Genomic DNA, 27,982 nt, shown 5'->3' with positions numbered 1-27,982 from the left:
TATTGGTAATTTTTAAATTTTCCTTTGTCCTTTTTTTTTTTTTCAATTTTTCAAATTGTACCACTTGTGGGATTGGAGAGAATACAGTATTTTTTTTTTAAAGCAAGGCAATGAGCTAAAGTTTTCAAGGTTTATTTTAATGTGTTGGTTTTAATCAATACCACAAGACACAGTGTACCAGAGAAAGAGCAGCATGATCTAATTAGCAAGCTCAGGACAGTCTAGACTGGTCTCGGTGCTCGCCTGTGTGGGTACTCAATCAATGTTGACTGGTGATTAAGAAAACTAAAATCAGTTGGTTCTGAGCAGAGCCATTTTGGGCAGTAGTCTTAATGTGTCTGAGTCAAGCCCCTGCCTCCCAGGATTGTGGTGAGGATGAAATGAAGCGGTGTCTGGCACATCGTTCTCCTATCACTTCATCTAGGAGGGAAATATAGATTACTAGCACCTTGTTCTCAGTAACTAATGGGGATATATTCAGATTTCCTTACTCTGAAGAATATCCAAACAAAATGGACAGATAGCCAGTGTTAAACAAACAAACAAGTAAACAGCCCAAGGCAGACAATGAGAGTGTTACAGAGAAAATCAGAGAGGAAGAGAAAGCTCAGAGAACATTCATAGAGCAAAAAACAAGACAGAAACTATTTAGAAATTATTAGAAATTGCAGTAGTTAGGGCTTCTAAGTAAGAGTGGAGGAAACCTGTGTCCCTAAATCATAACTGTGTTGTTATAATAAAAGAAGTAAATGGGGTATACACCTGCTTTGTTAAGTAATCATTACAGGATACTGAACTCATCACAGGTCTTCCAATGGCTTCCTCCAGTGGAGCTGACCAAGAACAGCATCTCAGAGCAACTGAATCAGAATCTGAATGTGAAATGCCAGGCCTAAAAGCTTTTTAAAATATCTTTTCGAGTGACTATGATGATTATTAGCTGAGTTTAGGAGCCACTGGCCTACCTACATGGGACCACCATCCATCCCATCTACCAGGACAGTCCCAGAGTAAATATTACAAGAGCCCCCATCCTGGTACAAAAATCTCTCAAGAGGCAAACATTATGTGTTCTCCCACCTGGACCTCAACCTCTCGAAGGCACTCTTGGTGAAGGTGGATTCACCCCCGTAGGGATGCCATTGTACCACTACTTCCATACCACAGCTGAAGACAAGACTTAGAAAAAAACCACCCTTTGAACTTAAATTCACATTACAATGCTGACCAACAGCCAGATTCTCCCTGAGAGTGGAAACTGATGAGTGGAGAGGAGAAAGGCATACACTTTAGTGGGGAAGGAGAATGGAAAACCTGAGTATCTCAAAGACAATTCCTTTTCCTACTTCATCACTTGGTCCAAGTCAATCAAGAAAATCAGAAATAAATATGGATTTGACTTTATCTGATGGTTATTTAAGAGCTTCTACTCATTTCTTCTTTACCTATTTTTGGTCCCCAGTTTCTAGAAGTGTCAAAATAAGAAAATCATCTGACAGTGATGTCATATTGCATTTCAGCTGCTGAAAAACCAATCAATACTCCCCATTGTGTTAATGTGTCATCCAATTTTGAGGGTTGTTACCTTGTTCTGCTTTAATCCCGATCTGTTACTTATAAATAAGGACATCCGAAGATAAAGGTAGAAACTTGAGTGTTCCTAAAAGCATTCACATTATAAAAATGTAAGAGAAAATATTTTAGGTCACACTCCTCAGTACACTGAGTACACTCCGTGCTCTCCAGTATCCTTCATTATCTCCACCATCACATCCCTGGGATAGCCACCTCCCTTCAGCCCCAAATAGCTCACTTTGCCCAGACACTGTGGATATTTTCATTCCTCCTGTCTTGGCTTCTCCTATTTCTAATGGGGGCCTCTTCCATAGGAAGGATTTTCAGTTATTTGACTCCTCAGTTAATATTCAAGTTACCCAAGTTACAAATTTAAAAACCTGGATTTCATTGCTTTCCATTCAAACTACACCTCTATTTCTAAAACTAGTAAAATAAAATCATTTTTAAGTGTTTTTCTAAGTTTCCAGAAACTCCAGTTGACAGATTAAACTGCTCAAATAATCAGTTTCATCTACACATTTAATAAATTAAATAGTCTTGATTTTAAACTGCATTTATAGAAGTAATTTACTCAAATTTATTTTTATGTGCTTCCAATGTCTTACAGGACAAATTTACAACCATAACAAGCAAAAACTTCCCCGGCTACACTGTGGTGAGCATAGCATAATGTATAGAGATTGTGGCTCACTGCACTTTACATCTGAAACTAATGTTACATCTGAAACTATACTCAAATTAAAAAATTGAAAATAAAGAAAAAACATCCCTAGCATTTAAGCTCTCTTATTGCAACTATAATCAAATAAACGTAAAAAAAATTATAGAGTCCTCTTAAGTATTCCAGTTCTGTTGTTTGTAAACTTAATCAACATCTCTTATACCTTTCAACTTAAAACCTCAAGATTACAATGTTACCCATTTTATGCTGAAATCACAAAGGCAATCTTTTAGGGTCGGAATTTGTTACATTCTCTTGAAATAGCAAACATACTGGTCCTTTTTAGAGAAGCTTAATTTGGGTAGATGGAATTCAGCAACCCCCTAGCCTAGGCTGGATTCAACTAATCTCTTGACTGCCTGATTGAACTCTGCATTCTTTTCATATTCTTTTTGTCCAGCTCTGTCCCCAAAAGCCCCCATCTGTCTAAAAACCATCAGCCTTTCTTTATTTAGTCCAAAATTTGACCAGATCATAATTTCTCCTTAAGGTTGATGCGCTAAGCCTAAAAATCCCTTTGATATGCACGTACACTAACTTGGATGGAAATCACACCACCGCTTTCATCCTTCCCAACACCACCACCACTACACACACGGTTGCTCAGGTTACTCAAGAAGAGGCACAGTGAGGTAAGAGGCTATTATGCAATGCATTTCAATGTCTCCTAAAAACATTTTTTGTTGATATTTGTTTAGAATGCCCTGTGGAAAGAACACAGGCCTTTTTGTAAGCAGTTTTTGAAAGGCTTGTCTCCAAGGCGGTTACAAACTCAAGACATTGCTAGGAGATAGTCTGTTGTATGCAGACCGTTAGAGCTGGAAGGGGTCTGATGGGTCACTGGGTCCAACCCCATGCTGTACAAAAAAGAAAACTGAGCTCTGAAGAGAGGGGACAAAGGAGGGAGAAATGCCTTTACTGAATATCTTCTATGTTCCAGGCACTGTGCAAGTTAACCTTCAATTAAGATGCACAGAGTGGCCCTTAACAATCCTTTCCCACTCGCTTTCCCCCTTGGACATAAGCCCCACTGCCACACTCCTTGAGGTTACCCATCTCCTGGCTCTGCACCCTTAGCACACAGCTCAGCCTTCCCTTCCATTCAGTCAGCGGAACTAATCTGCCATTTGCGATTTTGAGTTTCTAACCCAGCCTCACATGTACCCAAATACCTTGTGATCAGAAGTCCAATTTTGATGGACTGAGAGGTAAAAAGAGATAACTGGGACTCTTCCCAGAAGTTTAGAGAAGGGAAGGAGTAAGACTGGATAGAGCTGGGGGATGGGGGCAGGGTCAAGGGGAGACTGGAGAATGGAGAGAGCAGAGCATATTCACAGGGAGATAGGAAGAGGGTGAGCATGTAGGGCATGCAGGAAATGATGGACAGAGCAGGAGCCCAGAGAAGGGGGATGTGGGCACAGGTTGAATTATTAATTGGAAGGAAGGAAGGACACTTCTTTCTCCAAAGCAGGAGGAAAGGGGGAGGGGGGGTTGGCCATACATACTGCTGAGGATGTTAATGAGAAAATAGTTCAGACAGTCAGGCTAGGGTTTGGGTTAAATGGGGATGAAGACTAAGCCAGGCCAGGGATACAGACTGGGTGGAAATGGAAGAATCTAAATGTTCTGGGCATCACCATGAACATTTAATAGGAGTGTGGGCATGAATGAGCTGGAAGGACACTAGAGTTTGAGATTTGGGGATGGGACAGTCCTGAGTGATGACACAGCAGGGCAGGGCTATTGGAAGGCCAGCATGCCGAAGTAGAGGCCAAGTAAATAACACTGGGCTTGAAGCCAAGTATCAGAGGAGCAGTGGGTCAAAGGGGTCATCCCCTGGACACTGGCATCACCCAGGCTGACAGGTGGCAGAATCTAGGGGGAGAGAAACATCATGAGTCTGCTGCCAAAATCTTTCATGACATCTCTCTTTAGAGACTGATGAGCAGGTCGACATGATAGGGGTGACATAAGGATGAGATGTGAGCCTCAAAGCCAAAGGGAATTTTATATGGGAGGGGTGGAATGGTAGCCAGGCAACAGCTTTGGAGAGCAAGGGAGACACTGATTTCCAACTCCCAGACTGAGGGGCAGAACAGAGGCAGGAGAGAGTGAGCCCCCTGCCCTTGAGCAGGATAAAAGGGAAGCAGGGAGCTCAGAAGAGACTAAGTCTCAGTGGATGACAGAAAACAGAAAAACATTTAGTAGAAATATTAAGGATATAGGAATTCTGTTTGGCCCACACGGAACGGAGTTTCAGTGGGCATGGTAGAAAGGTGAAGGGAGAGAGGCAGAGGAGAGAGAAAGAAAGCATTCTGGCATGATCTAAAGAACAAGATAAAGACTAAGGAGGTCTGGGTCCAAGGCAGCCGCTAAGGATGAGAGGAATAGGAGGCAGAGAGCCCTCTGGCCTCAGCTTACTAGCCCTGTGATCTGAGGTGAGGTACTTGCTCTCTCTGTGCTCAGTTTCATCATTATAAGTGAGGGTAACGCTAGCACATACCTCATAAGGTCGTTGCTATGAGAAATATATCAATACACGTACTTAGAAAATTGATCAGCATACAGTTACAGAAGAAGCATTAGCTTTAGAAGGAAAGATTCCTACTCCACATTTTCCCTCAAGTGATAGACATCTGGGTATATCAAACCCTGAATAACACTTTGCTTCCTACCACTTCCATGAAGCAAAAACCCAACATGCAAAAAAAAAAAAAAAAAAAAAAAAAAGTCTGTCAGAGTCACTGGTAAGATTCAAGTTCTTGCAAACCAATCTATGGTAATTAACCATTATCTGTCTTTTTTAAAGATTTATTTATTTATTTGAGAGAGAGAGGGAAAGGGAGAAGGAGGGACAGAGGGAGAGAGATAATCCCAAGCAGACTCCCTGCTGAGCACAGAGCCCAATGCAGGGCTCGAACCCACGACCCTGAGATCATGACTTAAGCAGAAATCAAGAGTTGGAGGCCTAACCAACTGAGCCACCCAGGCGCCCCTTCTCTGTCTCTTGAAAGGAATCAAGAGATGAAAAAGTTGCTTAAGGACACTAAGAATCTAGAGTTACAAATGTCGAAGGTGGAGAGTCAACAGTCATCTAGTATGTGACTTAACAACAAAAAAAATTAAGTAATCCCCATTCAAAAAATGGGCAAAGGACTTGAATAGACATGTTTCCAAAGATAATATACAAATGGCCAATAAGCAAGTGAAAAGATGCCGCATCAGTAACCATCAGAGAAATGCAAGTCAAAACCACAAAGGGTTACCGCCTCACACCCATTAAGATGGCTACTAGCAAGACAAAAACAGGAGATGGTGTTAGTGAGGGTGCACTGGAACTCGGGTGCGCTTCCGGGGGGGGGGGGGGACGTAAACCCCGCGCAGCTGCTGTGCAAAAAGGTAGGATGGTTCCTCAAAAAATTAAGAATGGAACTACCATATGATCCAGCAATCCTACTTTAAGGTATCTATTCAAAAGATGTGATCCGAAGGCAGACGCTTAACCAACCGAGCCACCCAGGCGTCCTAGGGAGTTGTTTAATAGGCATAGTTTCAGTTTTGCAAGATAAAAAAATCTATTTCACAACAATATAAATATACTTAACACTACAGAACTGCACACTTACAAATGGTTACGATGGTAAATTGTATGTTGTTTTTTACCACAATAAAAAAAAAATGGAGGAAAAAAAAAGAGTCCTCTAGTATCTCCCCTCTCCCCACCCCATTTTACTGATGAATGAAGCCCAGAGAAGGGAACTGAATCATCCACAGTCACACAGCCCATGGAGGCAGATTAAGGACCAGAACCCAGGACTCTGACCCCGGCTGCGAGGTTCCTGCTGTTCCACTGTGCTCTCTCTGCGAGGTGCTGAGGTAGTGGAAAGATGACGTACTTGATTTATCAGTAGTGACAGTGACATTCCACTGAACCTGAAAAGGATAAAGATTCAACTCAGTGCTTACAAATGCTCATGTGCCTGTGTCCTTTCTCCAAACCTCATCACAATTACTCAAACCAGCAGGTCTGGAACACCACACTGGAAATCTTAAGATATTCACAAAGCTTCTCCCACCAGTCTGCGGCAGACCCAAAAGCAGATGAGAGCAGCTTTTCTGTTCCGGGGCTGTCCCCCTGTAATTTAGAAGTCCAGACAGTTACACTGGAAAACAGGAAGACAAGCTCAGGGGCCCACTTAAAAACAAGCTCCGTGTGGGGCCTCCAGTGTCGTGGGGTGAAGCTACTAGTTAAAACGTGCTCCTCTGAAATGGGTTCACTCACTCCTGTCTGGACTCAGAGAGGAAGTCTTTTTCCCACTTAGGAGTTTTCCTTTAGCTCTTTATTCCAAATTCCATAAAGGAGACAACAGGAAAAGCTGACTCCAGCTCAAGAAGCAGAGATGAAAACCAGGTCTTTCTCTTTTTTAAAGGAGATGTCAATAGGTTGCCTTCTATTTAATATCAGAAATTTCCGTTGTTTCCAAGGAAACAATGAATACGGCTGAGAATCCCCATAGGGCGTGGCTTGGTGATTCCAGAAATCTCTGAGGTTTAGAAGTGTCAGAGCTGAAGGCAAAGACCTCCCTCCCCTGTGCTCCTCTGGTCTCCTTGACACACAAACATCTCATACATACAGCACCCCTCTGAGCTCTGAAGGTGCTAGGAAAATCCTTCTTGCATCAATATATCCCGTGATGAAGAACTAAATAAAACATTTCGGCAAGGACATTTCTAAAGATCTTTCCACTCCAGAAATTTTTTTTGTTTGTTTTCAGCAACCTACCGGAGGCTGAACCAGGATGCCTATAAAAAGCCTTCTGTGTTCCCTTAAGCCCTCTTAATGAATTGTCAGGAAGGATGGAATAAGATGGGGGTCAGAAAGCCCGAGCCCATGCCAGATGCCAAGGCTGCCAGCTTGGCTCGGTGCCCTGGTGGCAGCGCTGAACCCCCCGCTCCCTCGCTCCCCCGCTCCCCGAATTGCTGTGGTCTCTTCCCATACTCCTTAAGGCAACTGGCTGCACTCCTGGCTTGTCTCGCCCGTGTCTGCTAGTTATCGAACAAAGGGTGGAATTACTCCCATACCCAGTTTCCCAGATGCTCACAAGCACGGAGTCAAGGATCAGCTGAAACAGAAGGGAGAACTGAGCTGAGAAGTACTGGTGACAAGACTCGGCCACAGCTGAGTGGTCGTTCCTGCCACAAGACACACCTGTCGTGTAACAGCCAATGAGCCATTCAGGAAGCATCATGTGCCTCCCACTTAGAGCTGACCCTGGGAAACAAGGACTTTCTTGAGATGGCACCAAGCCTGAAAGCAGGGAGAAGAGCCTCAGGGCCCTGGGTTCTCTGCAGCTCCTCCCCCTGTTGCACAGACAGGAGTCAGGAGGCAAGAAGGCTTTGCTGCCTCTAGGTGTTTCCCCTCTTCCCCTCCTTTCCTCCACTACATGTATTTTCCCCCAAATCCAAGGACAGTCTTCACAGACTGAAACTCCAGAGGAGCTAGCCTCCTGGTCAGACCCTCTCCCCAAAGTCAATACTGGCAAAATGCTTTCTCTAAGCTGAATGATGTCCACCTCGTGGCTCAGGACCAGCTTTTGCAAACCGAAAGGACCTGCAGAGTGGGTGTGCATACAGCCGCTGGAAACAGAAACACAAGTCTCTTCTGACCACCAGTATCACCCAAATGCCCAGGGTCCATTAGACCATCAGGGACTCCTCCAGCAGTTCTGCCTTCAGGAGCTAATTCAGGAAATTTAAAAGACAATTCCTTACCACCAAGTCCCAGGAAACCAGGATACAATATCCAAAGACTGTCAAAATACAGTCCCCAGAGGGCAACTAGATCTGAAGCTTAAGGAGAGTAGGGGCATTGAAGGAAAGGGCCAAGAGGAAGGAAAGGGCCGAGTCAGCACCAAAAAAGCCAAAACTATTGATTGGGGGAAGGGGAAAGGCAGAAAATGGACAGATGTTTTGAGGGATACAGGGAGGAAATCATTCCTCAGGCACAAAGTAGTGTTTAAGGGTAGAGAGAGAACATACACAACACTGAGTAAGGGTGTTGACTTTTTTTTTTTTTTTTTTTTTTTTTTACCAACTGCTCCTTTGGAAGGCAGGGAAAGGAATTGTGTGCCCCCTCTTTATAAAGATGAGGTTGAAAAAAACAAACTTGGTCACTGAATCAAGACATTTCTTTTTTATAAAGCTGTATAATGGCTTGTGCAGGTAAGGAGAAGCCATGTAGCATTACAATCGGTATTGACTTGGGTATCTTCTCCTCTGTGCAGTATTTATGAACCAAATCTGGGAATCAGGGACATGGGGAGGGGAGGGAACTGCCACTTAGAGAGCATCCACTCTTCTCTAGGTACCGGGCTGGGGGCTTTATATTCAGGACCTCTGAACTCCAGTCCCTTATAAGTAGCCATCTCCCCAACATCCTCACTTGGATGGCTAAAAGCATCTCAAAAGCATTCCAAACTAAGTTTCTGATCTTCCCCCAAGCTCCTGTTCCACCCACAGTCTTTCCCAATCCAACTGTCAGCAGCTCCATTCTTCCAGATGTCAAGCCCAAAGCTTTGGAGTCATCCTTGACTCTTCTATTGTTCTCTTACTCCATTCCCAACCTGTTAAGAAATTCTGTTGGCTTGACCTTCAAAATGTAATCCAGAATATCTCTTCTTTTCCCCACCTCTATTGCCACCAGCCTGGTGCAGGCCCCTCATGTCTCACTCAGATTAGCGCAATGGTCTCCTCGCTTCTACCTCTGCCCCTTTACAATCTATTTTCATTGAAAAGGGCAGACTTTTTTTTTTTTTTTGACACAAATCATGTCGCCCCACTACTCAAAATCTGCCAACAGCTTCCTACTCTACTCGGAGTAGAGTAGAGCCAAGGTGAGGGGAAGTATACTGCCCCTACAATTGGCCTAGAATAAGGGTGTGAAGTATAATATTACAAGGAGTGAGGAATTGCGACCAAGAATTCAATCTACCACTCATGATTATATTGGGTAGAACATTACAATAGTGCCAAATTTTAAGTACAAAATGGTAGAATACTGATCATCCCATATGGTTCAATATAATACCAGCAGCAGAACTAAGACTTAAACAAGGCTTTGTGTCCAACAGCTATTAGAACTCCCTGGAAAGCAGTACAAACAGGTGATATGCCACAACATGCAGATTTGTTAAGTACATAGGAAATGAAAACCATGGGGCGCCTGGGTGGCTCAGTTGGTTAAGCGTCTGCCTTCAGCTCAGGTCATGATCTCAGGGTCCTGGGATCGAGCCCCACATCAGGCTGTCTGCTCAGCAGGGAGCTTGCTTCTCCCTCTCCCCCTGTGCTTTCTCTCTCTCTCAAATAAAAAAAATAAATCTTAAAAAAAAAAAAGGAAAACCATTTGTGATTGGCTCTGAGATAGCAGTTTGGTTCGCCTTAAGTAGAGTCATGCTCCATTGGAATCAAATCGCTCAACAGAGTTTAAGAATTATGTGAAAATAAACCTTCAAATCTGAGTCCCAGTAATATTTTTCCCTGGAGAGTCAGAGGTACTGCGCTCCCACAGGATGACTATTTTAAGTAGAGTGTTAATTACATTTGAGACTCTGTTATAATTGTCCCTATGGAGTAAACGTCTCCTGCAGAATCACATCAATAGCACCTCCTAATCAAAATTTCCTAGTTTGTTATCCTCTCTTCCCCTTTTCACCCACAACACATATCTACCCATGAACCTGTTTTCTCTGCTTCCACCTTTGTTCACCTCCATCTCCTTGGAATACTTGTCACCTAACTGACTAATCATTTTTCCCACCCCTACTCCCCTCCCCACAAAGGCTGGCTTAGACATCCTGCTCTGCTTCCCCATAACACTCTGTACATACATACCTGTAATGCAGGACTTAACACACTGTTACAAGAACATGTTAGCATCCATCTCCTTCCCCCCTAGATTGTGAGCTCTTTGAGTGAAGGGACTGTTTTATTTATCTTTGTATCTCTGATACCCAGCACTGTGCTTGGCAAATAGTAGGGGCTAAGAAATATTAAACAAAGGAAAGGGAGCATATTTGTCAGAGTAGGCTAAACCAAGTCCAGTAACAAAGCCCAGTTTATGCAAAGACTCATGCAGTCTGCAGCAGATGTGCCTGGGAGGGCAGTTCTCCTCCAGAAAGTAACTCAGGGATCCAGCCTTCTTCCAACTTGTGACACTGCCATCTCCAGAATGTGGTCTCCAACCACACTGCGAACAGGAAACAGGGCATGGGGCAGGCACAGTAGATACTATCTTGGCCCAAAGTGATGCTGATGACTTCTGCCCCCAATCCACTGGCCAAAACTAGGCACACGGCACCACTTAGTCACAAGGAGAGGCTGGTCAGGCAAGAACTCACACATGGGAAGAGAGCAGACAGAGCCTTTTTGGTATTTGGCCAGCTGTCTCTGCCACAGGGAGAAGGAAAGTAGGGAAAAAGGGAGAAAGGAAGGAAGAACTTAATCAGTGCCTAAATACATAAGCACTACCTTTTAAGCCCTGTTGAGGATTCTGTTCAAATTTCCTGCCAATTGGACCCTTAAAACCAGATGTAGAAAGCAGTTGAACAATAAGCTTAGACAGAACACACTAAAAATGAAAAATCAAACTAAGAAAAAAACCCATGGCAACTTCAAGCTTAAGCACAGTTAACAGGACGGCAAGTTTCAGGAGTAGAGGACAAGGGTGTGTGTATGTCTATGTGAGTTCTGTGTCTCAACTTGAGAGAGGGAAGGAGAAGAGAATGTTGGGAAGCTTATGGGGCCCAGGGAGAAGAATTACCAAGGGACTGTACCTACTCTAAAAAGACTTAGTCTTCAGTGTGGAAAGTAAACCAAGGAATTCAGAGGACATTAATAGGTAATGAGAGAATCATATTCACCAGGATCTGGGAGTAGGTGATGAGGAGGAGGCCACTACCCATGGGTAAAGCAACCACTCCCCAGGAGGCTGTAGGTAAGAGAAGGTCTGGTGTCAGAAGCCAGGGAGAGGGTGACAAGGAGGGGTAAAAACATCTGTGATGGAGACTGAGAGCTGTTCACCAAACCATCTCCTTTTCTTCCTGGCATGCGGCCCCCCTTGCAACTTGGCATGACTATGGCAATGGAATACAAACAGAAATGACTTGTGCTGCTATCAGACCTGGCCTCTAAAATCCTCCCATGTGTACTCCTCTATGCTTTTTTCTCTTCCTCCAGCTGGATGTAAATGGCAATGATGTTTTGCTGGAGCCGTAGATGCTTGTCATCATCCTGGCCGACCTTCACTAATACAGTATACACGTGGAATCTTTTTCTGTCGGCATGGCTACGTGAGGATGGCCAGCAGACATGTTCCTTGCTATGTAGGAAAGCATATGCCATCTGCAGTAGGAGAGAATTAGACCAACACACAAGGAGCAGAGATAGACAGAAGGGAGAGAGAAAGCCCCAGCTGGTTTGAGTTTCTTTCCAGTTTTTGAAACAGTGATTCCTAAAGCTTTCTCTGAGCTGCTCTAGTAACTTTCCCAACACAGGACTCAATGAACTTCCTTTTCCTTTCTCTTTTTATGTCTGCATTCACAGAGAAAAGTCAAGAGAAGCCTACTCCCAACACTGCCCCCTCCACGACCCATATGAGACAATGGTGAAGGCCCCACAGTTAAGAATGGGATACACCATAGGGTTCTGTCATCACTCTTAAGCTGAGCTTCCTCCACAGGTCTACTGGTCTGCTTCAGAGCAAAACAGTGAGAATGTTCCAGTGTGCTCTCAGGAGAAGCCGCCCCTCCACTCCACCTGGGTCAGACTAAGGTGGAATGGACTCTCAGTAAAGGTCACCGAGGGCACAGTCCATCCATTAGTACTTCTTACTGAGATGCTTTTACTATGTCTTCTGTGCACATAACATCTCTACTGAGAAACATTTCAAGGCTGAAAGATTCTCCTTATTTGCCACTCATTCTACACCAACTTAACCAAATACCAACTCTGGTACATGAGGACATATACCACCTCATTTAATGTTTGGAACTGCCCTGTAAGGAAGGTGTCATTATTTTGTACTGTGGTAAAATATACATAATGTAAAATTTCCCGTGTTAATGCTTTTTGAGTGTACAGTTTGGTGACATTAGTATCTTCATGTTGTTGTGCAACACTCACCACTACTCATCACCAGAAGTTTTCCATCATCCCAAACTGGAACTCTGTACCCATTAAACAATAACTCCCGGAGCACCTGAGTGGCTCAGTCAGTTAAACGTCTGACTCTTGATTTTGGCTCAGGTCATGATCTCAGGGTCGTGAGTTCGAGCCCCACTATGGGCTCTGGGCTTCAGCAAGGAGTCTGCTTGAGATTCTCTCTCTCTCCCTCTGCCCCTCCCCCAACCCCCTTCTCATGAGCACGCGTGCGTGCTCGCTCTCTCAAAACAAAACAAACAAAAAAAACAAAACAAAAAAAAAAAAAACACACCAGAAAACCCAAAACCCAAAAACCAAAACCGAAACCAAAACCAATAAATTAAAAAACAATAACTGCCCATTTCCACCTCCCCCCGCAGGGTGCTGGCAACCACCATCCTACTTTCTGTCTCTATGAATTTGCTTATTCCCGGTAGCTCACGTAGTGGAATCACACAACATTTGTGCTGCTTCCACCTTTTGACTACTGTAAGTAATGCTGCTGTAAACATTGGTGTACAAGTACGTGTTTGAGTCCCCACTTTCAATTCCTTGGAGCACGTACCGAGAAATGGAATTGCTGGATCACACGGTAATTTTATTTTTAAATTTCTTAAGAAATCACTGTCTTCCACAGCAGCTATACCATTTTACACTCCCACCAGCAATGTACAAGGGTTCCAATTTCTCCCCCATTCTCAGACGATATTATTTTTTTATCTCCATATTATAGTCAAGGAAACGGACCCGGTGAAGTAGTAACTTCCTCACAATTACACAGCTACTAAGTAGTAGATCCCACACGAGCAGCTGAGATTCTTCAAGTCCATCATGCTTCCCTGGCCCCACAGCCGCCTCAGGCACAGAACAGCAAAAATAGAAGTCCACTGACACCTAAAGCAAGCAAAGCCATCTCTGGGAAAGGATTTGTTTCTGGGAGTTACCACCTCAGCTGTTCTTTTAATAATGACAACTCCATGTACTGCAGCTGAGACTTCTTGGAATAGAAGTGTATGTGCTTCATTGATAAAAACCAATCCTATTAACTTAGCAAATTTTCATTCCTTCATTCAGCTGCTATACATTCATTCATTCAATGAGTATCTGTTGGGTCAATATTCGGTGCAGGTATGTTTTCAAGGGGTGTGAGCAGCTGTGTCAAGGTTCTTGCTCTGATGGAACTCAAATTCTAGAGAAGGAGGCAGGCAATGAACAGAAAAAGATATAATCTGGACCATTTCAGTGTCATAAGTGTACTAAAGGACATCAGCAGGGTGACAGGATAGAGTAACCAGGGGCAGGGGAGGTGACTTTGGATAGCCTGAGGCCTCTCTGGAAAAGATGACATGTAAACTGAAACCTAAAGCTGAGAAGGTACCAGCCATGTGAAATCTGGTGCAAAACATATAGGCATGTGGAGTAGCAAATGCAAAGGCCCTGAGGTTAAAACAAAAAAAAAAAATTGGCATGTTCTAAGAAAATCAGGATGTTAGTTTGGTGGGACCATGGAGACAGAGGTTGGAGAGTAGAGAGAAATGCAGCTGGACACCAGGTCACCTGGTGTAAAAAACCAGCACCAGATCAGATGGGTCTTATAATAATGATAGCTCATGTTTATTGAGCACTTACTATATTTCAGATACTATTCGAGCAATTTATGTATATTAGTCATTTAATCATCACAACAATCCCATAACTAAATACTATTATTATCCTCACTTTGCAGATGAGGAAACTAGCCCAGAGAGGTTATGTAACTTTCCCAAGGAGATCCAGCTGGCAAGAGGTAGAGCTTAGATTTAAAACCAGGCAACCTTGCTCTAGGATCCGAGGTCATAACCATTCTGCTAAATGGCCATCCTGTGATCACTGGTTTGGATGTTATTCTAAGAACAAAATATCATTGAAGGGCTTTAAGTAGAGGGGTGTCAGGACCAGTTTTATATTTTGAGTTGATCATACTGGTGGCTGCATGGAGCAAAATGGGAGGCAGAGAGATAAGTGGGAGGGGGTTATAAAGGTGTAGGTAAGAGATAATGATGGCGTGATGGTGTGGATGAAGGAGGTGGTGATGAGGAGGGACAAAAATAGACATCTTTGGAAGACCTTTTCAAAGTAGAGCTGTAGGGGCTTGGTAATGATTTGAATGTAAAGGTGAAGGGAGGGGAGAAATTCAGGCTCACTTCCAAGTGTCTGACTTGAGCAACTTGGATGGAGACGTTTACTAAGTTGGGGAAGAAGAGGGTGTGGAGAGGATATGTATTGGGTATTTGAAAGTCTAGCATTCATTTCTCTAACAACGTTCCCATTTCTTGTTAGGGAACACCTCTTTCTTATGGGTGAGAGTCAAGCCAAGAGGTAGTGTAATTAGATATTCCACCCCTCAATCTGAATCTTGAGCAGAAGAACAAAATTCATTTCCTCCATGGGCAGCCTCCTACCAAAGTTTTCCTCTGTAATGCAGTTGTGATGCTTCCTGCTTGTCAAGCCCAGGACTCCAGCCTTCCATCAGTTCTTTGGGTCCCAAAGCCTTCCAGTACATTCTCTCTGCCTAAGTTAGCCAGTGCCAGTTCTTGCTGCTTGTAACTGAAGGAAGTACAGGGTGGAGACATGGTGGGGGCAGGGTGCTCTGCACTGAGAGATACACTTTGGTCAGGTAAGTTTGAGAGGTCTGTGAGATATGTCAAAGAGGCTATTGCATACGTGCACCTGGAGTTGAGGACTGAGGTCTGGGATGGGGAGAAACAAATTTGGTCATTATCAACATGCAGATGGCATGGTGTTGTCTAGCATAATGTCCCATGTCTTTTACTATAAGCATCCAGGTTTTTTGGGGGGGAATATTTCTCCTTCTTGGCTAGTAATCTTGATGTGGCTATTAATCAACGAGGATGACCTCCTCTGATCAAGTAGCAAGCAGGCCTGGACAGTTGGCATATGCTATCCACATGGCCACAGTGATTCTTAAGAGAGATACTCAAATGAATTAGGGCAATTCAGTAAGAATTAGCTAAAGAACTTTTGATGGAACAATCAGGAGCAAAGAGTTCTCTTTCTGGCATGATTGCTAAGCTGGTACAATGCAAACTTAGGGCTACCAGGACCTCTTTTTTTTTTTTTTTTTAACACCACCTTAGAGTCATAGCCTGAAGAGAATGAGGTCAAGACAGCAGAAAACAGAGTCAAGTGACAAGGGAGAGAGGCAACATGCTGACACAGCATTGAGGCCCCTTACTCTGTCACTCCTGAAACTGAATTCACAACTATGTGAATTGATAAATTCTCATTTTGCTTCAGATAGTTCTGTTGAGTTTCTGTTATTCATAGGCAAGTGATTTCTGACAACAAATGACATTTAAAGCCTGTACCTGAATGAGATTACACAGGAGGAAAGCACAGACAGCAAGGAGGACTGACCTTCAAGACAATGTAATATTAAAGATCAAATAGAAGAAGGGGAGCCAGTATTTTGGTTATCTTGTCCTTGTTGACAAAAGGGACCAGAATGGTAACGTAATTCATCATATTGCACAAAGAAAATCTGTTGGTAGAAACTGATATTTTTTTTTAACTGGGTGATGGGTACATAGGGGGCCTTATAGTTGAAAATTCCCAAATTAAATGATTCATTTATGATCTGATATTGCTACATCATTTCTGCATTCAAAGGACAGCATCTCTTTGCTGGAGAGCTCTGTTGCAGCTGAGTCATGCCATCCAAGATAGCTATGACTACCTGCCTTTTCTTGGCACCCAACTTTCTGAGATATGGAAATTCAGGGGGTTTGGCCGGGAAAAGACAGGCATATGTGGTCTTTTAGTAAATATGCATGAGTTTTATGTGGTTTTACTGCTCGAGGACAGGGAGGATCTTGGACTCGGGCTCTGTTGGTCCCCAAATTCACTTTGGCTGAGACGGATTGGTACCTGCCAACCCAGCTCCCCTGTTCCTAACAGTAGCCAGACCGTCATCTTTGGCTTCAAAGGGGACTTTCCCAGTTCCTATGTCAACAGGAGGCTCTGCATCCAACTGATAATTTGAGCAAACTGAACAGGGTTATGAGTGGTGGGATGATGCATTCCACCTAACAGGGAGCTGAGACAACCACATGGAGGCTCTGGAGTGGGACGCCAGTCTCAAGGTAGGGAGCAGAGAAATCACAGACATTCACAAATGGCAGGGACTGAAGAAACAGTTAACTAAGAGTCTGCAATCAGGAGGAAAAGTCTGCCCTTTTAATGAGACACAGAAGATACAGGGAAGCTCAACCTTTTGTAACAGGCGAGATAATATGAATTTCAAGTCATCTTACCCGGGGTGGGTAGACTCCATCCAACTCTCCCATGATTTAAACACCTATGACTGACCCTGCAAGTGCAGGACCCATTGATAAACAGCCCAGTGAAGCACCTAAGCGCTCAGGCTCTTAAGCCGGACTGCTTACATTCCTATCCTGGGCTCACCATCTGCTTCCTTAATGACTCGGTATCTCAGACTCCTCGCTTACAAAGTAAGGATGACGATTTGAACCTGGAAAACATTATGGTAAGTGAAAAAACCCAGACACAAAAGGACCGGTATTGGGTGCTTCCACTGAATATGAGGTCACCAGAATAAGTAAATCCACATAGAGAGAAAGTAGAATGGGGCTTAGCAGGGGCTAGAGGGAGGAGAAAAGAGGGAATTAGTGTTTACCGGGTTTAACGGGTGAAGAGTTTTCGTTTGGGATGATGAAAAAGTATTGGAGATGGTTAGTTGGTGATGGTTGCACACCATGGTGAACGTTCTTAATGTCACTGAATTATACACTTAAAAATAGTTAAAATGAAGAGAGGAGTGGGAACTATGGGAGGTGGTGGATATGTTAGCTCAATTGTAGTGATTATTCTACGATGGATATGTATATCAAAATATCAAGTCATAACATTAAATAGATACAATCTTTGTCAATTATGCCTCCATAAAGCTGAAAAATGGTTCAAATGCTAATTTTAATGTTATGTATATCTTACCACAATTTAAAAGAAATAACACTGTTGCTGCAACCGTAATAACATTGAGTGAAGAAGTCACACAAGAGAAGCCGTGTCGTACAGGGTCAATACATAAAATTCACAAACAGGCAAACAACGTCAGTGGAATGTGGTGACATCACCACTGAGGGTGGTGGGGCTGGAAAGGGACTTTTAGGGGAGCTGGTCATGTTCTGTCTCTTTTTCTGGGGATTGGTGACTTGAGTGGTTGCCTTTGTGAAAATGATTGAGCTATCCCTCATGTCTGCACTTTTCTGTACGTATGTTAGACTTCAATAAAAAGGACCCCCCAAAAAGTGAGGGCAACAGTAATATCCACCTCAGAGGGCTCTTTGGGTATTCAATAGGTGAAAGCCGATAATGCACCCAGAACAGTGCCTGGCACGTTGGGGGTCTCTTCATCTTTAGTGGCCGTATATAAAACCAAAAATGTTTCTACCAAAAAGCTTTCTTGATGTCCCCCTGCATTTGAGATGCCAATCATTCCCTCCTTGTCCACACCTCCTGACTTCAAGATACTTTGCATTTGCTCTTCCAGATCCCCACCTCACCCCTGCTCTCTGCTTTTGGGTCCTGACCCCCAGCGATGTGCTCCCCCTTGCCCTGTCTTCCTTCCAGTCGTGTTGGACTACAGGGACAGGGAAGAACCAGCAGGAAATTGGAGGAAAGAGAGTGATGCCAATGCATTTGTTCCCTTGGTGACCTCCCTGTGGAGTGACTGGGGGGCCTCGCTGTGTCCCTTGACCAAAGGGCTCAATCTCACAACCCTGAGATCATGACCTGAGCCGAAATCAAGAGTCGGATGCTTAACTGACTGAGCCACCCAGGCACCACAAAGACAGCATCTTTTAAAAATGAGCTATTGTTACATTATTGTTTATACTGTTTTTGATTGTCATTTTAATTTTACACATAATAATGTTGATGATAAAACAGGGTCCGTAATAAACTTTACCAGCTATAATGGGTTGAATTGGGGTCCCCAGACGATATGTCCACTTAGAATCTCAGACTGTGATGTTATTTGGAAAATGGGCCTTTGACGGTATGATAAAGATAAGGGTCCCTAGATGAGATCATTCAGGATTTGGGTGGGCCTTACATCTAACGATAAGTGTCCTTATAAGAGACAGAAAAGAAGACACAGAGACCCAGAAGGAAAGCTGCATGAAAGAGAAGGCTGAGATTGGGGTTATGAAGCCCCAGACAAGGAATGCCAAGGGTTGCCAGGAGGCAGCACCAGCTAGAAGACAGGCATAGAGCAGATTCTCCCTCGGAATCTCCAGGGGGAGCCTGGCCCCGCCTACACCTTGATTTTGGATTTGCCATCTTCGGAACTGTGAGAGAATCCATTTCTGTTGCTTGAGACCATCAACTTGGTGGTAATTTGTTATGGTAGCCCTAGGAAACGAACAGACCAGCTAAATAACTTGCTAACAGTTTATAAGTCACACCAATTCTAAGTCTGGCCCACTGGGCTCCTGTTGACTTACATCCCTCATTTAGAGAATGTTGGTGGGTCACCATTGCTGTGGTTTATCTTGAAATACAGTGTTAAATGTCTATGGCTAAGTAAATGCATAAGGTCACACAGCAACTACCTTTACAGGACTATAGACCAGACCATTGCTTGAATTTTTTTTAATATTAGAAAGTCAAATAGTTTCAGAGGTAAAACTGAAAAGCCTGGACTTTTATTTCAACTGAAAGGCAGAGTAGCAGAGCAATCAGGACAAGGGATGGGGATCAAATAGTCCCAGATAGGAACCCTTTAACTAAGTGGATAAATTAGGACAAATTACTGAAACTCTCTAGACTTCCCTTGTTCATTTATAAAATAAGAATTATTGAATTCCCTGAAATATTATCAGTTAATTGAATATAGGAGACATTGCCTTGACAAAGTCTTAGCACTTCAGGAAAGCGAGGTTAGAAGAGGGTATTTATAGGGTTTGGGGGTCTGGGTTCAAATGACTTCAAGTGAGTTTTTTCAAGGAAGGAATTGCCCAGAATTGGGCTAAGATCCTGACATTATAGGTAAGGATTGGTGAATACAGTGAGGTGAGGGTCCTAAAGCAAGTCTTGCAGGCTAATTGTGCTTTGAGGAGAACGAAAAATTAGCTCAGAGTACAGACTGTTATCTCAGATAAGTTATCTACAGGAATTTCCTGAAGCAAACAGAGAACTTATTTATTGGTTTATACTCTTATCTTTCCCAGGCAAAGTTATCATGGAACAAATAACTAAGTCATATTGACACAGGGGGTCTCAGTTCTAAGTCCAAATAGCTATGTCATGTTGATGGCCATTGTCACAGTTCTCAAGGTAATGACATCCCCTTCTTGTGGTTGCGGTAAGGAGTAAATGAGATCATGGGTCTTCCGTGCCTGCCACATCACAAGAACTTAATAAGCAATAACCTGTTATTACTATTATTACTATTACCCACTTTTATTTACTTGGAAAGAGAAGACAAATGAAGCTGGAAAGGTTTGACACCCCTCAAGTTGTTTATTGACTTTTGTAAGAAGCAAAATAAATGGCTTTTCGTTTTCTTATAATTCAGGAACTACCATGAAGCTGCTGGATTTGCATTAACGGAAATAAGGGGACAAAAAGGAATAACAAGTGAGGGTGCCTTTTCTGTGTCGTAATTCTAGCTGGCTTTATATCTGCATTTCCCCAAGGACTCTAGAGTTGTCAGCTCTCCACAAGAGCTTACTCTTGCACTCGCAGAGGGGTCTCCTAGATGTTGCAGTACATGGGAGAGCAACGTTTTCTGAGACTCGGGGGTCTCTACTCACTGACTATGTGTAATGTCAGTTGATGAGTAAAATTTGCTCGCGAGGGGAAACTATACCTCTCCTGGCTCTGAACATACAAAGCCCAGAGGAATCCCTGTGTTTGTACCAGCTGGAAAATCTACACACAGCATCTGAGTCTCATCCTAAGGAACAGAAGATAACATGGCCAGATGCCTGTCTGACTCCACTCTAAGGACAGTGCTCACTAGTGCTCCCTCTGCTCCCTCCACTGGACCCTGGAGTAGTGTTCTAAAGACAGGAGGGACCACTCTGGTTCAGACTAACCACAGAAATGATGCTCTGAATGAGCAAAAATGCAATGCATAGACTGTGTTCTTATAAATGAAATGGCAGGGGCGCCTGGGTGGCGTAGTGGGTTGAGCGGTTGACTGTTGGTTTTGGCCCAGGTGGTGGTCTCAGGGTCCTGAGATACAGCCCTGGACAAGCCCCTCGTCAGGCTCCCTGCTGAGCATAAAGTTGCCTTGAGATTCTTCCTCCTCTTTCTTCCTCCCTCTCTGTTCCTCCCCTGCTCACGCACACATGCTTGCTTGCTGTCTCTCTCTCTCAAATAAAAATAATGATAATAATAAAAATGAAATGGAATGCAAGTTGGTACAGCCACTCTGGAAAACCGTGTGGAGGTCCCTTAAAAAGTTAAAAATTGAGCTACCCTATGATCCAGCCATTGCACTACTGGGTGTTTACCCCAAAGATACAGACGTAGTGAAGAGAAGGGCCATATGCACCCCAATGTTCATAGCAGCAATGTCCACAATAGCTAAATCGTGGAAGGAGCCGAGATGCCCTGCAACAGATGACTGGATTAAGAAGTTGTGGTCCATATATACAATGGAATATTACTCAGCAATCAGAAAGAATGAGTTCTCAACATTTGCTACAACATGGATGGCACTGGAGGAGATAATGCTTAGTGAAATAAGTCAAGCAGAGAAAGACAACTATTATATGATTTCTCTCATCTATGGAACATAAGAACTAGAATGATCAGTAGGGGAAGAAAGAGATAAAGAAAGGGGGGGTAATCAGAAGGGGGAATGAAACATGAGAGACTATGGACTATGAGAAACAAACTGAGGGCTACAGAGGGGAGGGGGGTGGGGGAATGGGATAGACCGGTGATGGGTAGTAAGGAGGGCACATATTGCATGGTGCACTGGGTGTTATACACAACTAATGAATCATCGAGCCTTACATCGAAAACCGGGGATGTACTGTATGGTGACTAACATAATATAATAAAAAATCATTATAAAAAAAAAATGAAATGGCATATAATTTCCAAACCCACTGTGGATTTAGGAATCAAGCAGTAGATGTACTTAGTTAGTGACTAGATAAAATGATATATAATTAACATTTTTATAGGCTTAATTGGTCTGAACATTTGCCCTATATACTGCTTTTGCATTATTAATTTACTCAATTTGTTAAAAGGGTTTCCTAAGCTGTGACTTCGTTTCAGTTTTGAATTTCAAATATTGGTATATTCTGGCTTCATAACTGAGTGCCTACGGGTCAGGTTCCCGGGCCTTACTACTTAGATCTGCAGCCCAGCCTACCATTTTCTGGCTGTGTGTCCCTGGCCAGATTACTTAACCTCTCTGTACCTCAGTTTTCCCAAGAACAAAACGAAAATAATCATCACCGTTACCTCGGAGGGTATTTGGGAGGATTTAAACAAGTTGATTCATGTAAAGTAATTTAAGAGTTCAATGCGTAGTAAGTGTGTCATACATTTTAGCTCTAATTTATCTTCCTTGAAATTACCTATAGGAATTTTACCACGTGACATTCATAACAACATTGTCCTATTGTTACAGGATTTTTCTCCCTCCGTGCCAGTGGTTCTCGGTCACACCACTTCGAAGAATGAAGAGGTAGACCAGACAGAGTGGTGGGCAGCAAAGCAAGGTTTATTGAGCGATAGCAAAGTGAGAGTACAAAATTCCCGAGAAAGGAAGGGACCCTAGAGGGTTGCCACAGGGAGTTTCTAAGTCTAGGGATTTTTATGGGCTTGTTGACAGGCTGTTTCAATCTGATTAACCCTCCCTGCACCTGTCATCTCATCAGGTTTTTGTCACCTACCTATCACATGGGAAAGGGTGGAGGGCTGCTTCCAGGATGGTATAAAATCCTTTTAAGGGTGGTTTCCTCTTAGGGCGGGGCGGGGGGCGGGGGGGGGGGGGCGGCTTGTTCCTGCCTGCCGGCCTTCCAACTATCCTTCACCATTATGGAGTCAACTCTATGAGAAAAAATTCTGCAGTGCTTTTCCTTTGAACCCATGACCCTAGCGGCTTTGCATTATGAAAAGAGCGCTGGGCAAGAAGCTAAGAAATGCGGGTTTGAGGTCCAACACAGCTGTCAAACATGTGATCCTGAATGCATCACTTCAACTCTCTGGGCAGGCCTGTTTCGTCAAAACAAAATAAATAAATAAGAGGAGTGGACTGACCATACCCTCTTTTTTTTTTTTTTAAAGATTTTATTTATTTATTCGACAGAGATAGAGACAGCCAGTGAGAGAGGGAACACAAGCAGGGGGAGTGGGAGAGGAAGAAGCAGGCTCACAGCGGAGGAGCCTGACATGGGGCTCGATCCCATAACCCTGGGATCACGCCCTGAGCCGAAGGCAGATGCTTAACCGCTGTGCCACCCAGGCGCCCCCTCTTTTTTTTTTTTTTTAAAGAGAGGGAGGGCGTGAATGCAGTAGAGGGAGCAGAGGGGGAGGGGCAGAGGGAGAGAGAGAGAATCTTTTTTTTTTTTTTTAAAGATTTTATTTATTTGACAGGGATAGAGACAGCCAGCAAGAGAGGGAACACAAGCAGGGGGAGTGGGAGAGGAAGAAGCAGGCTCATAGCGGAAGAGCCTGATGTGGGGCTCGATCCCAGGACCCTGGGATCAGGCCCTGAGCCGAAGGCAGACGCTTTAACGACTGCGCTACCCAGGCGCCCCAGAGAGAGAGAATCTTAAGCAGGCTCCACACCCAGAACAGAATGGGGAGGGGGGCTCGATATCACAACCCTGAGATCATGACCTGAGCCAAAATCAAGAGTCAGACACTTAACCCACTGAGCCACCCAAGGTGCCCCTGACTGCACCCTCTTAAGACTAGACAATGTGCTAGAAAGAACCCTGGAGCAAGAGTCTTCGGACTCCTCAAGCTCTAATTCTAGCATCTGTTGGGTGTAGGTATTTACAGCAAGTCACGTGACCTCCTGGAACCTCAGTTTCCACATCTGGAAAAAGAACAGAACAATATCAGAAATGCTCCCCACCCCAGTTAGTGGTGAGCATAAAGTTAGGTAATGAAGAAAGTACTTTGTAAAGTATAAAGCACTAAATAAGTATAAGGTAATATCATTAACTAAATTCTGGTTAGTCTAATTTTCATGCTAAATCGTATTGTTTTCTGGGCCCCTCGGTGGCTCAGTTGGTTAAGCGATCTGCTCTTAAGCGATCGACTCTTGATTTCAGCTCAGGTCATGACTGATCTCAGGATCATGATCTCAGGGTTGTGAATCCAGCCCTGCACTGGGCTCTGGGCTCAGCTCGGAGTCGGCTTGCCCCTCTCCCTCTGCTCCCCCTCCCCTCTCTCTCAAATAAATAAGTAAATAAATAAATCTTATTGGTTTCCTACAGTCTTTTACAAGTGTTTGTGTTCCTGCAGATAGAATTCTGTGAGTTAGGGGGACGCTGGGTGGCTCCGTTGTTAAGCCTCTGCCTTTGGCTCAGGGCCTGATCCCAGGGTCCTGGGATCGAGCCCCACATCAGGCTCTTCCGCTATGAGCCTGCTTCTTCCTCTCCCACTCCCCCTGCTTGTGTTCCCTCTCTCACTGGCTGTCTCTCTCTCTGTCAAATAAATAAATAATATCTTACAAAAAAAAAAAAAAAGAATTCTGTGAGTTAGAACCAGACTATAAAGATGTATTTGTTGGCATTCAGACCATCTACTATAGACAATATCTTCCCTTAGTTAAGGTAACAGCTATAAATTTTCAATTTGCCACTGAATCAAGCATGACTCTGAGTCAAGCAATTAAAAATTATCTATTTCCCCTTCTTTGTGCAAATATCTGTGTGATGTAACCTAAGAAAAAACTTGCCTCTGTCTGGGGCTTTCTTGATATTTTGAGGGCTGTTTTAAGTGAAGAGGATGAAGGGAGATTATCTTCATAAAGAAAGAGCGTGTGCATTTAGCTCCCGCCCCCAACACACACCCCAACACGAACTCTATACTCCAACCAGAAAAGCACCTTCCTGCTACCAGGTCCTTATTCACGCAGCCCCCTCCACCTGCAATTCCTTTTCCTCCCACTTCTGCCTGTCCAGTCATACCTAGAATTCAGGGCTTTGTTACAATCTCAGATTTTCAATGAGCTCTATTGAGTATTTTTTGCCCTATCAATAATCTTTCAGGTAGCTCCTCCCCTTTCAAAGATGATAAAACTGACAGATTATTTGTTCAGGTCACCTTTGTGGAATCTGCAGAAGTTTAACTCACATCCTTTTCCTCCTACACCCCAGATGTATCTTCTCAAATCACTGTAGTCTGAACCAATTTACATCCCCGTCACCAGTCCAGTTCTCTTTGAACTCATACCTAATATCATATGTTGCCTTGCATTACAGAGTTCCTTGTGAATAGAGATCTCCTTCCCCAGAGAGTAGTTCCCAGAGAACCGTAACCATTCTATTCTCCAAATCCCTCATAGCTTTTAGGGTCGTGTAAGCATCCGGCTATAGTAAAATTCGCACTTACTGAATCAGAGTGGAATATCCCAAGGATATTTCCTACTACTTTTCCATGAATGAATTCGGTTTTGCATGATTCCACTTTGATTCTCCCCTAAGGGAGATCTTCTGGAAGTACCAAAACCACCATAGTGTAGATGCAAGAGACGGTGAAGATCCAAGGCCTCCCCCTGCCTTCTGCTGGCTCTGGGATCCTCAAATGCAAAGTTCTCCTTGGAAAGAACAAGCAATAATGGGCAATCCCTTCCAGACAGCTTTTGGAAGTGAACTGTCTTTGATATATCCTGAGTTAACTGTGGTCTGAAGGCCCAAGGCCATTTGCAGCAGGATTTTAATGACTATCATTACCTCTGCCGTTACCACCACCCAATAAAAACCATCACTGACTTGATGGCATTATCCTCTGTTAAGCAGTGCCACCGAACTCCAGCGTGTGACAGAGCATATGGTCTTTGCCAACAGCATTATTTATCAAAGGAGGATAAAAATCACAGTGGCGCCCTGCTTTTCACAGGAGGTAATGACTTAGGGCAAGACATAGCTTCAACTCAGCTTGGGTTTTCAAAGACACGGCCCCCATTTTCCCACAAAGCACTTCATAAAAGTGAAAATGGAACACATGCTGAATGGGATTTTCAGAATAATGAAAACCCTATAATTAGGAAGCAGTAGTTAAAATTATATTACCCCGTAAGAGCAAAGCTTAGAAACAAGTTAATGCAATTACTAATTCAGCTTTTCTAGAGATAGAAGCAAACAGGGCAATTAAATCCTTAGTCTTTATTTTTGCAGGGGCTTAATGAAAGGGAAATAAATGAGCTGGATCCCCTTCTTCTTACCTCTGTCTCTGCTGTGCCATCAGGGGATAGGTTTTCCACCTCCTCTCTCCAATCCTGCCTGAAAAATAAAACAGGACCCCAGCTGTGAAATGGATTAAGCCCCACAACTTTGTACCTGGAATAGAAGCCCTCATTTTTGACAAAGATTGCCAAGAATTTTGTATCACTGGCAGCTTCCTATTCCCTCATTAGCCTGCTTATTCTATTTAACAAAAGATTCTCTGGGTGCTGATTTGTATGTGACTGTCCACACACCCTGTGTGCTTTGATTTTGTCCTGTCACCATACAAAGTAGTAATCTAATTTGCCATCTTTACCTGTCAGGCGTCTTCCACACAACCGATTCACTCCAGACAAACAACGGACCACAATCTCCCAAACACAGTTGTCACTTTCTGACTACCTTTATGCATGCCATTCTTTCTGCTTGCAGAGCCATTTCAGAGAAGGTATCAACTGAAGGTGATTTCTCCTGATTGCCTACACTGGGGGAGGACACTGTCTGATACAGTGACTGGCAGCTCACTGCCACAAAGAGGACAGATGAGATGGTGGCTCAATTCTTCGATGCTAAGAAAAAAGCCCAGAAACTCACCTATCAACATGTAATTATAACCTTCAGTATCCAGTAGTACCAAGCCAAAACAGTCCCTGTTTGGACATGCATCATTGTAAATGAACAGCCAAATTTAGTAAATGGTTGGCCAATTCTGAACGCAGAATAGTGACTTCTGGGTGATAGTTTCGATCAATCTAACTCACACATTTCTGATTCAACGAGGTGTTCAATGAGAAGCCTGAAAACTGTGTGTAAAAGGGACCCAGATTTACAAATAGTTAATTTAGATAAATTAGCCTGTATTTTACTGAACGTAGGGTACCTCTGATCATAAGACACACCATTATTTAATGTGTCCTGGAGAAAAAGAATGCCAATTAAAGTATGCCACCATGTTTTCTTATTAGAAAGAAGATGCATGCCAGCACGTTTTCTTATGTTAAATTTATTTGATACAAATAGGTATTTATTAAACGACACAAGATCACGATATGTACATCTTTGCCAAGTTTCCAAATGTACCACAACCATCATCATGTCTGTCATTGACCAACAGTGATTTTGATACTATCAATTGTCTGATGCATCTTGATTAAAAAGTTGTTGAATTGTAAGAAAATGGGCACTTCAGCATTGATGAAATAGGGTACCTGTATTCTTCAGATGAGGATCTCATGCGATCAATAGCCTCTCCTCACTTAACATCAGCTCTAGCCCCAAGTGACATATGGATCTTGTCTGTGTCCTTGCAGTCTTCCTCTCCCTCTGTCTCCCCCTTCCTGTCCTCCATGGCGGTCCTCCCAGGGCTACGCCTCACACAGGCCTAGTCCTTGGCTGGTTATTAAAGTTTAACCTTTTTTTCCCCCAGTATTCCAAAACTCTTTAAAGCTTGCCATTGTCACCTTATTTCTGCTATTATTGCTCTTCATTTTTCTTAAGCTTTTTTTTTTAACATCGAGAAAAAGTTCCTTTGATTAAAAACCTGTAACTGTCCCTGTTCTCTCCCAAGAGGCTTTTAAGAGGTCTGCAAAGATTTGGGGCAGAAAAGAACAATGATCCAGGTGCTAGTTCAAAGACTGTCCCTCCCCCACTTCCAGGAACCACCTAAATGCACTCTCTCTATTAGCCTACCTTTTTTTTTTTTTAATTTCAATTTCTTTTTTTCTCTTACAGTTACACAGCAAGATCAAAGGAACACCTTGTCCCTGGGCCTTCAGTGCAGAAAAGCCTTTAACTCCTTACTGGTCATCACCCCAGTTACTCAGTCCTCTCATGACCCCTCGGCCATAGTGAGCAAGATTGCTCAAGGCACCTGACACCCTCCCACACACATACCCATCCCCCTAGGCTTGCTGTTATTTTTTAAATTTACTTCGTTCCACCTTCAAAGAGGCTTTTAATATTCATGTTAACCTGATTTCACCTGTATAAAAACGTTAGGGGACATGTGGGCATTCTGTGATGTGTCCTGGTTCTA

The 27,982-nt window shown here is 43.4% G+C and overlaps 1 protein-coding gene across 4 annotated transcripts in view; it reads right to left on the bottom strand.

The window, feature by feature from the left end:
* Window positions 1-27,982, bottom strand: part of LOC148108652 (uncharacterized) — a 125,390-nt gene that overhangs the window by 8,825 nt on the left and 88,583 nt on the right. For 2 of the 4 annotated variants that reach the window (XR_015727139.1, XR_015727140.1), the window contains exon 2: window positions 25,947-26,004. Coding sequence is in view for 1 of the 4 variants with exons in the window: in XM_087868863.1 (XP_087724989.1) it covers window positions 6,074-6,232; window positions 25,947-26,004 (217 nt within the window). In the remaining 3 variants the exon portion in view is untranslated. Of the gene's footprint in view, window positions 1-71; window positions 6,233-23,106; window positions 23,592-25,114; window positions 25,320-25,946; window positions 26,007-27,982 lie in introns of those variants that run through there. The other 2 variants (XR_015727138.1, XM_087868863.1) reach the window with 2 other exon arrangements.

This window comes from Ursus americanus, chromosome 17 (assembly GCF_024610735.1).
Source record: "Ursus americanus isolate L20-20 chromosome 17, mUrsAme1.1.p, whole genome shotgun sequence".
Taxonomy (NCBI): Eukaryota; Metazoa; Chordata; class Mammalia; order Carnivora; family Ursidae; genus Ursus; species Ursus americanus.
The sequence above is the reverse complement of the archived record's forward strand: the minus strand, read 5'-3'. Positions and strand labels throughout refer to the sequence as shown.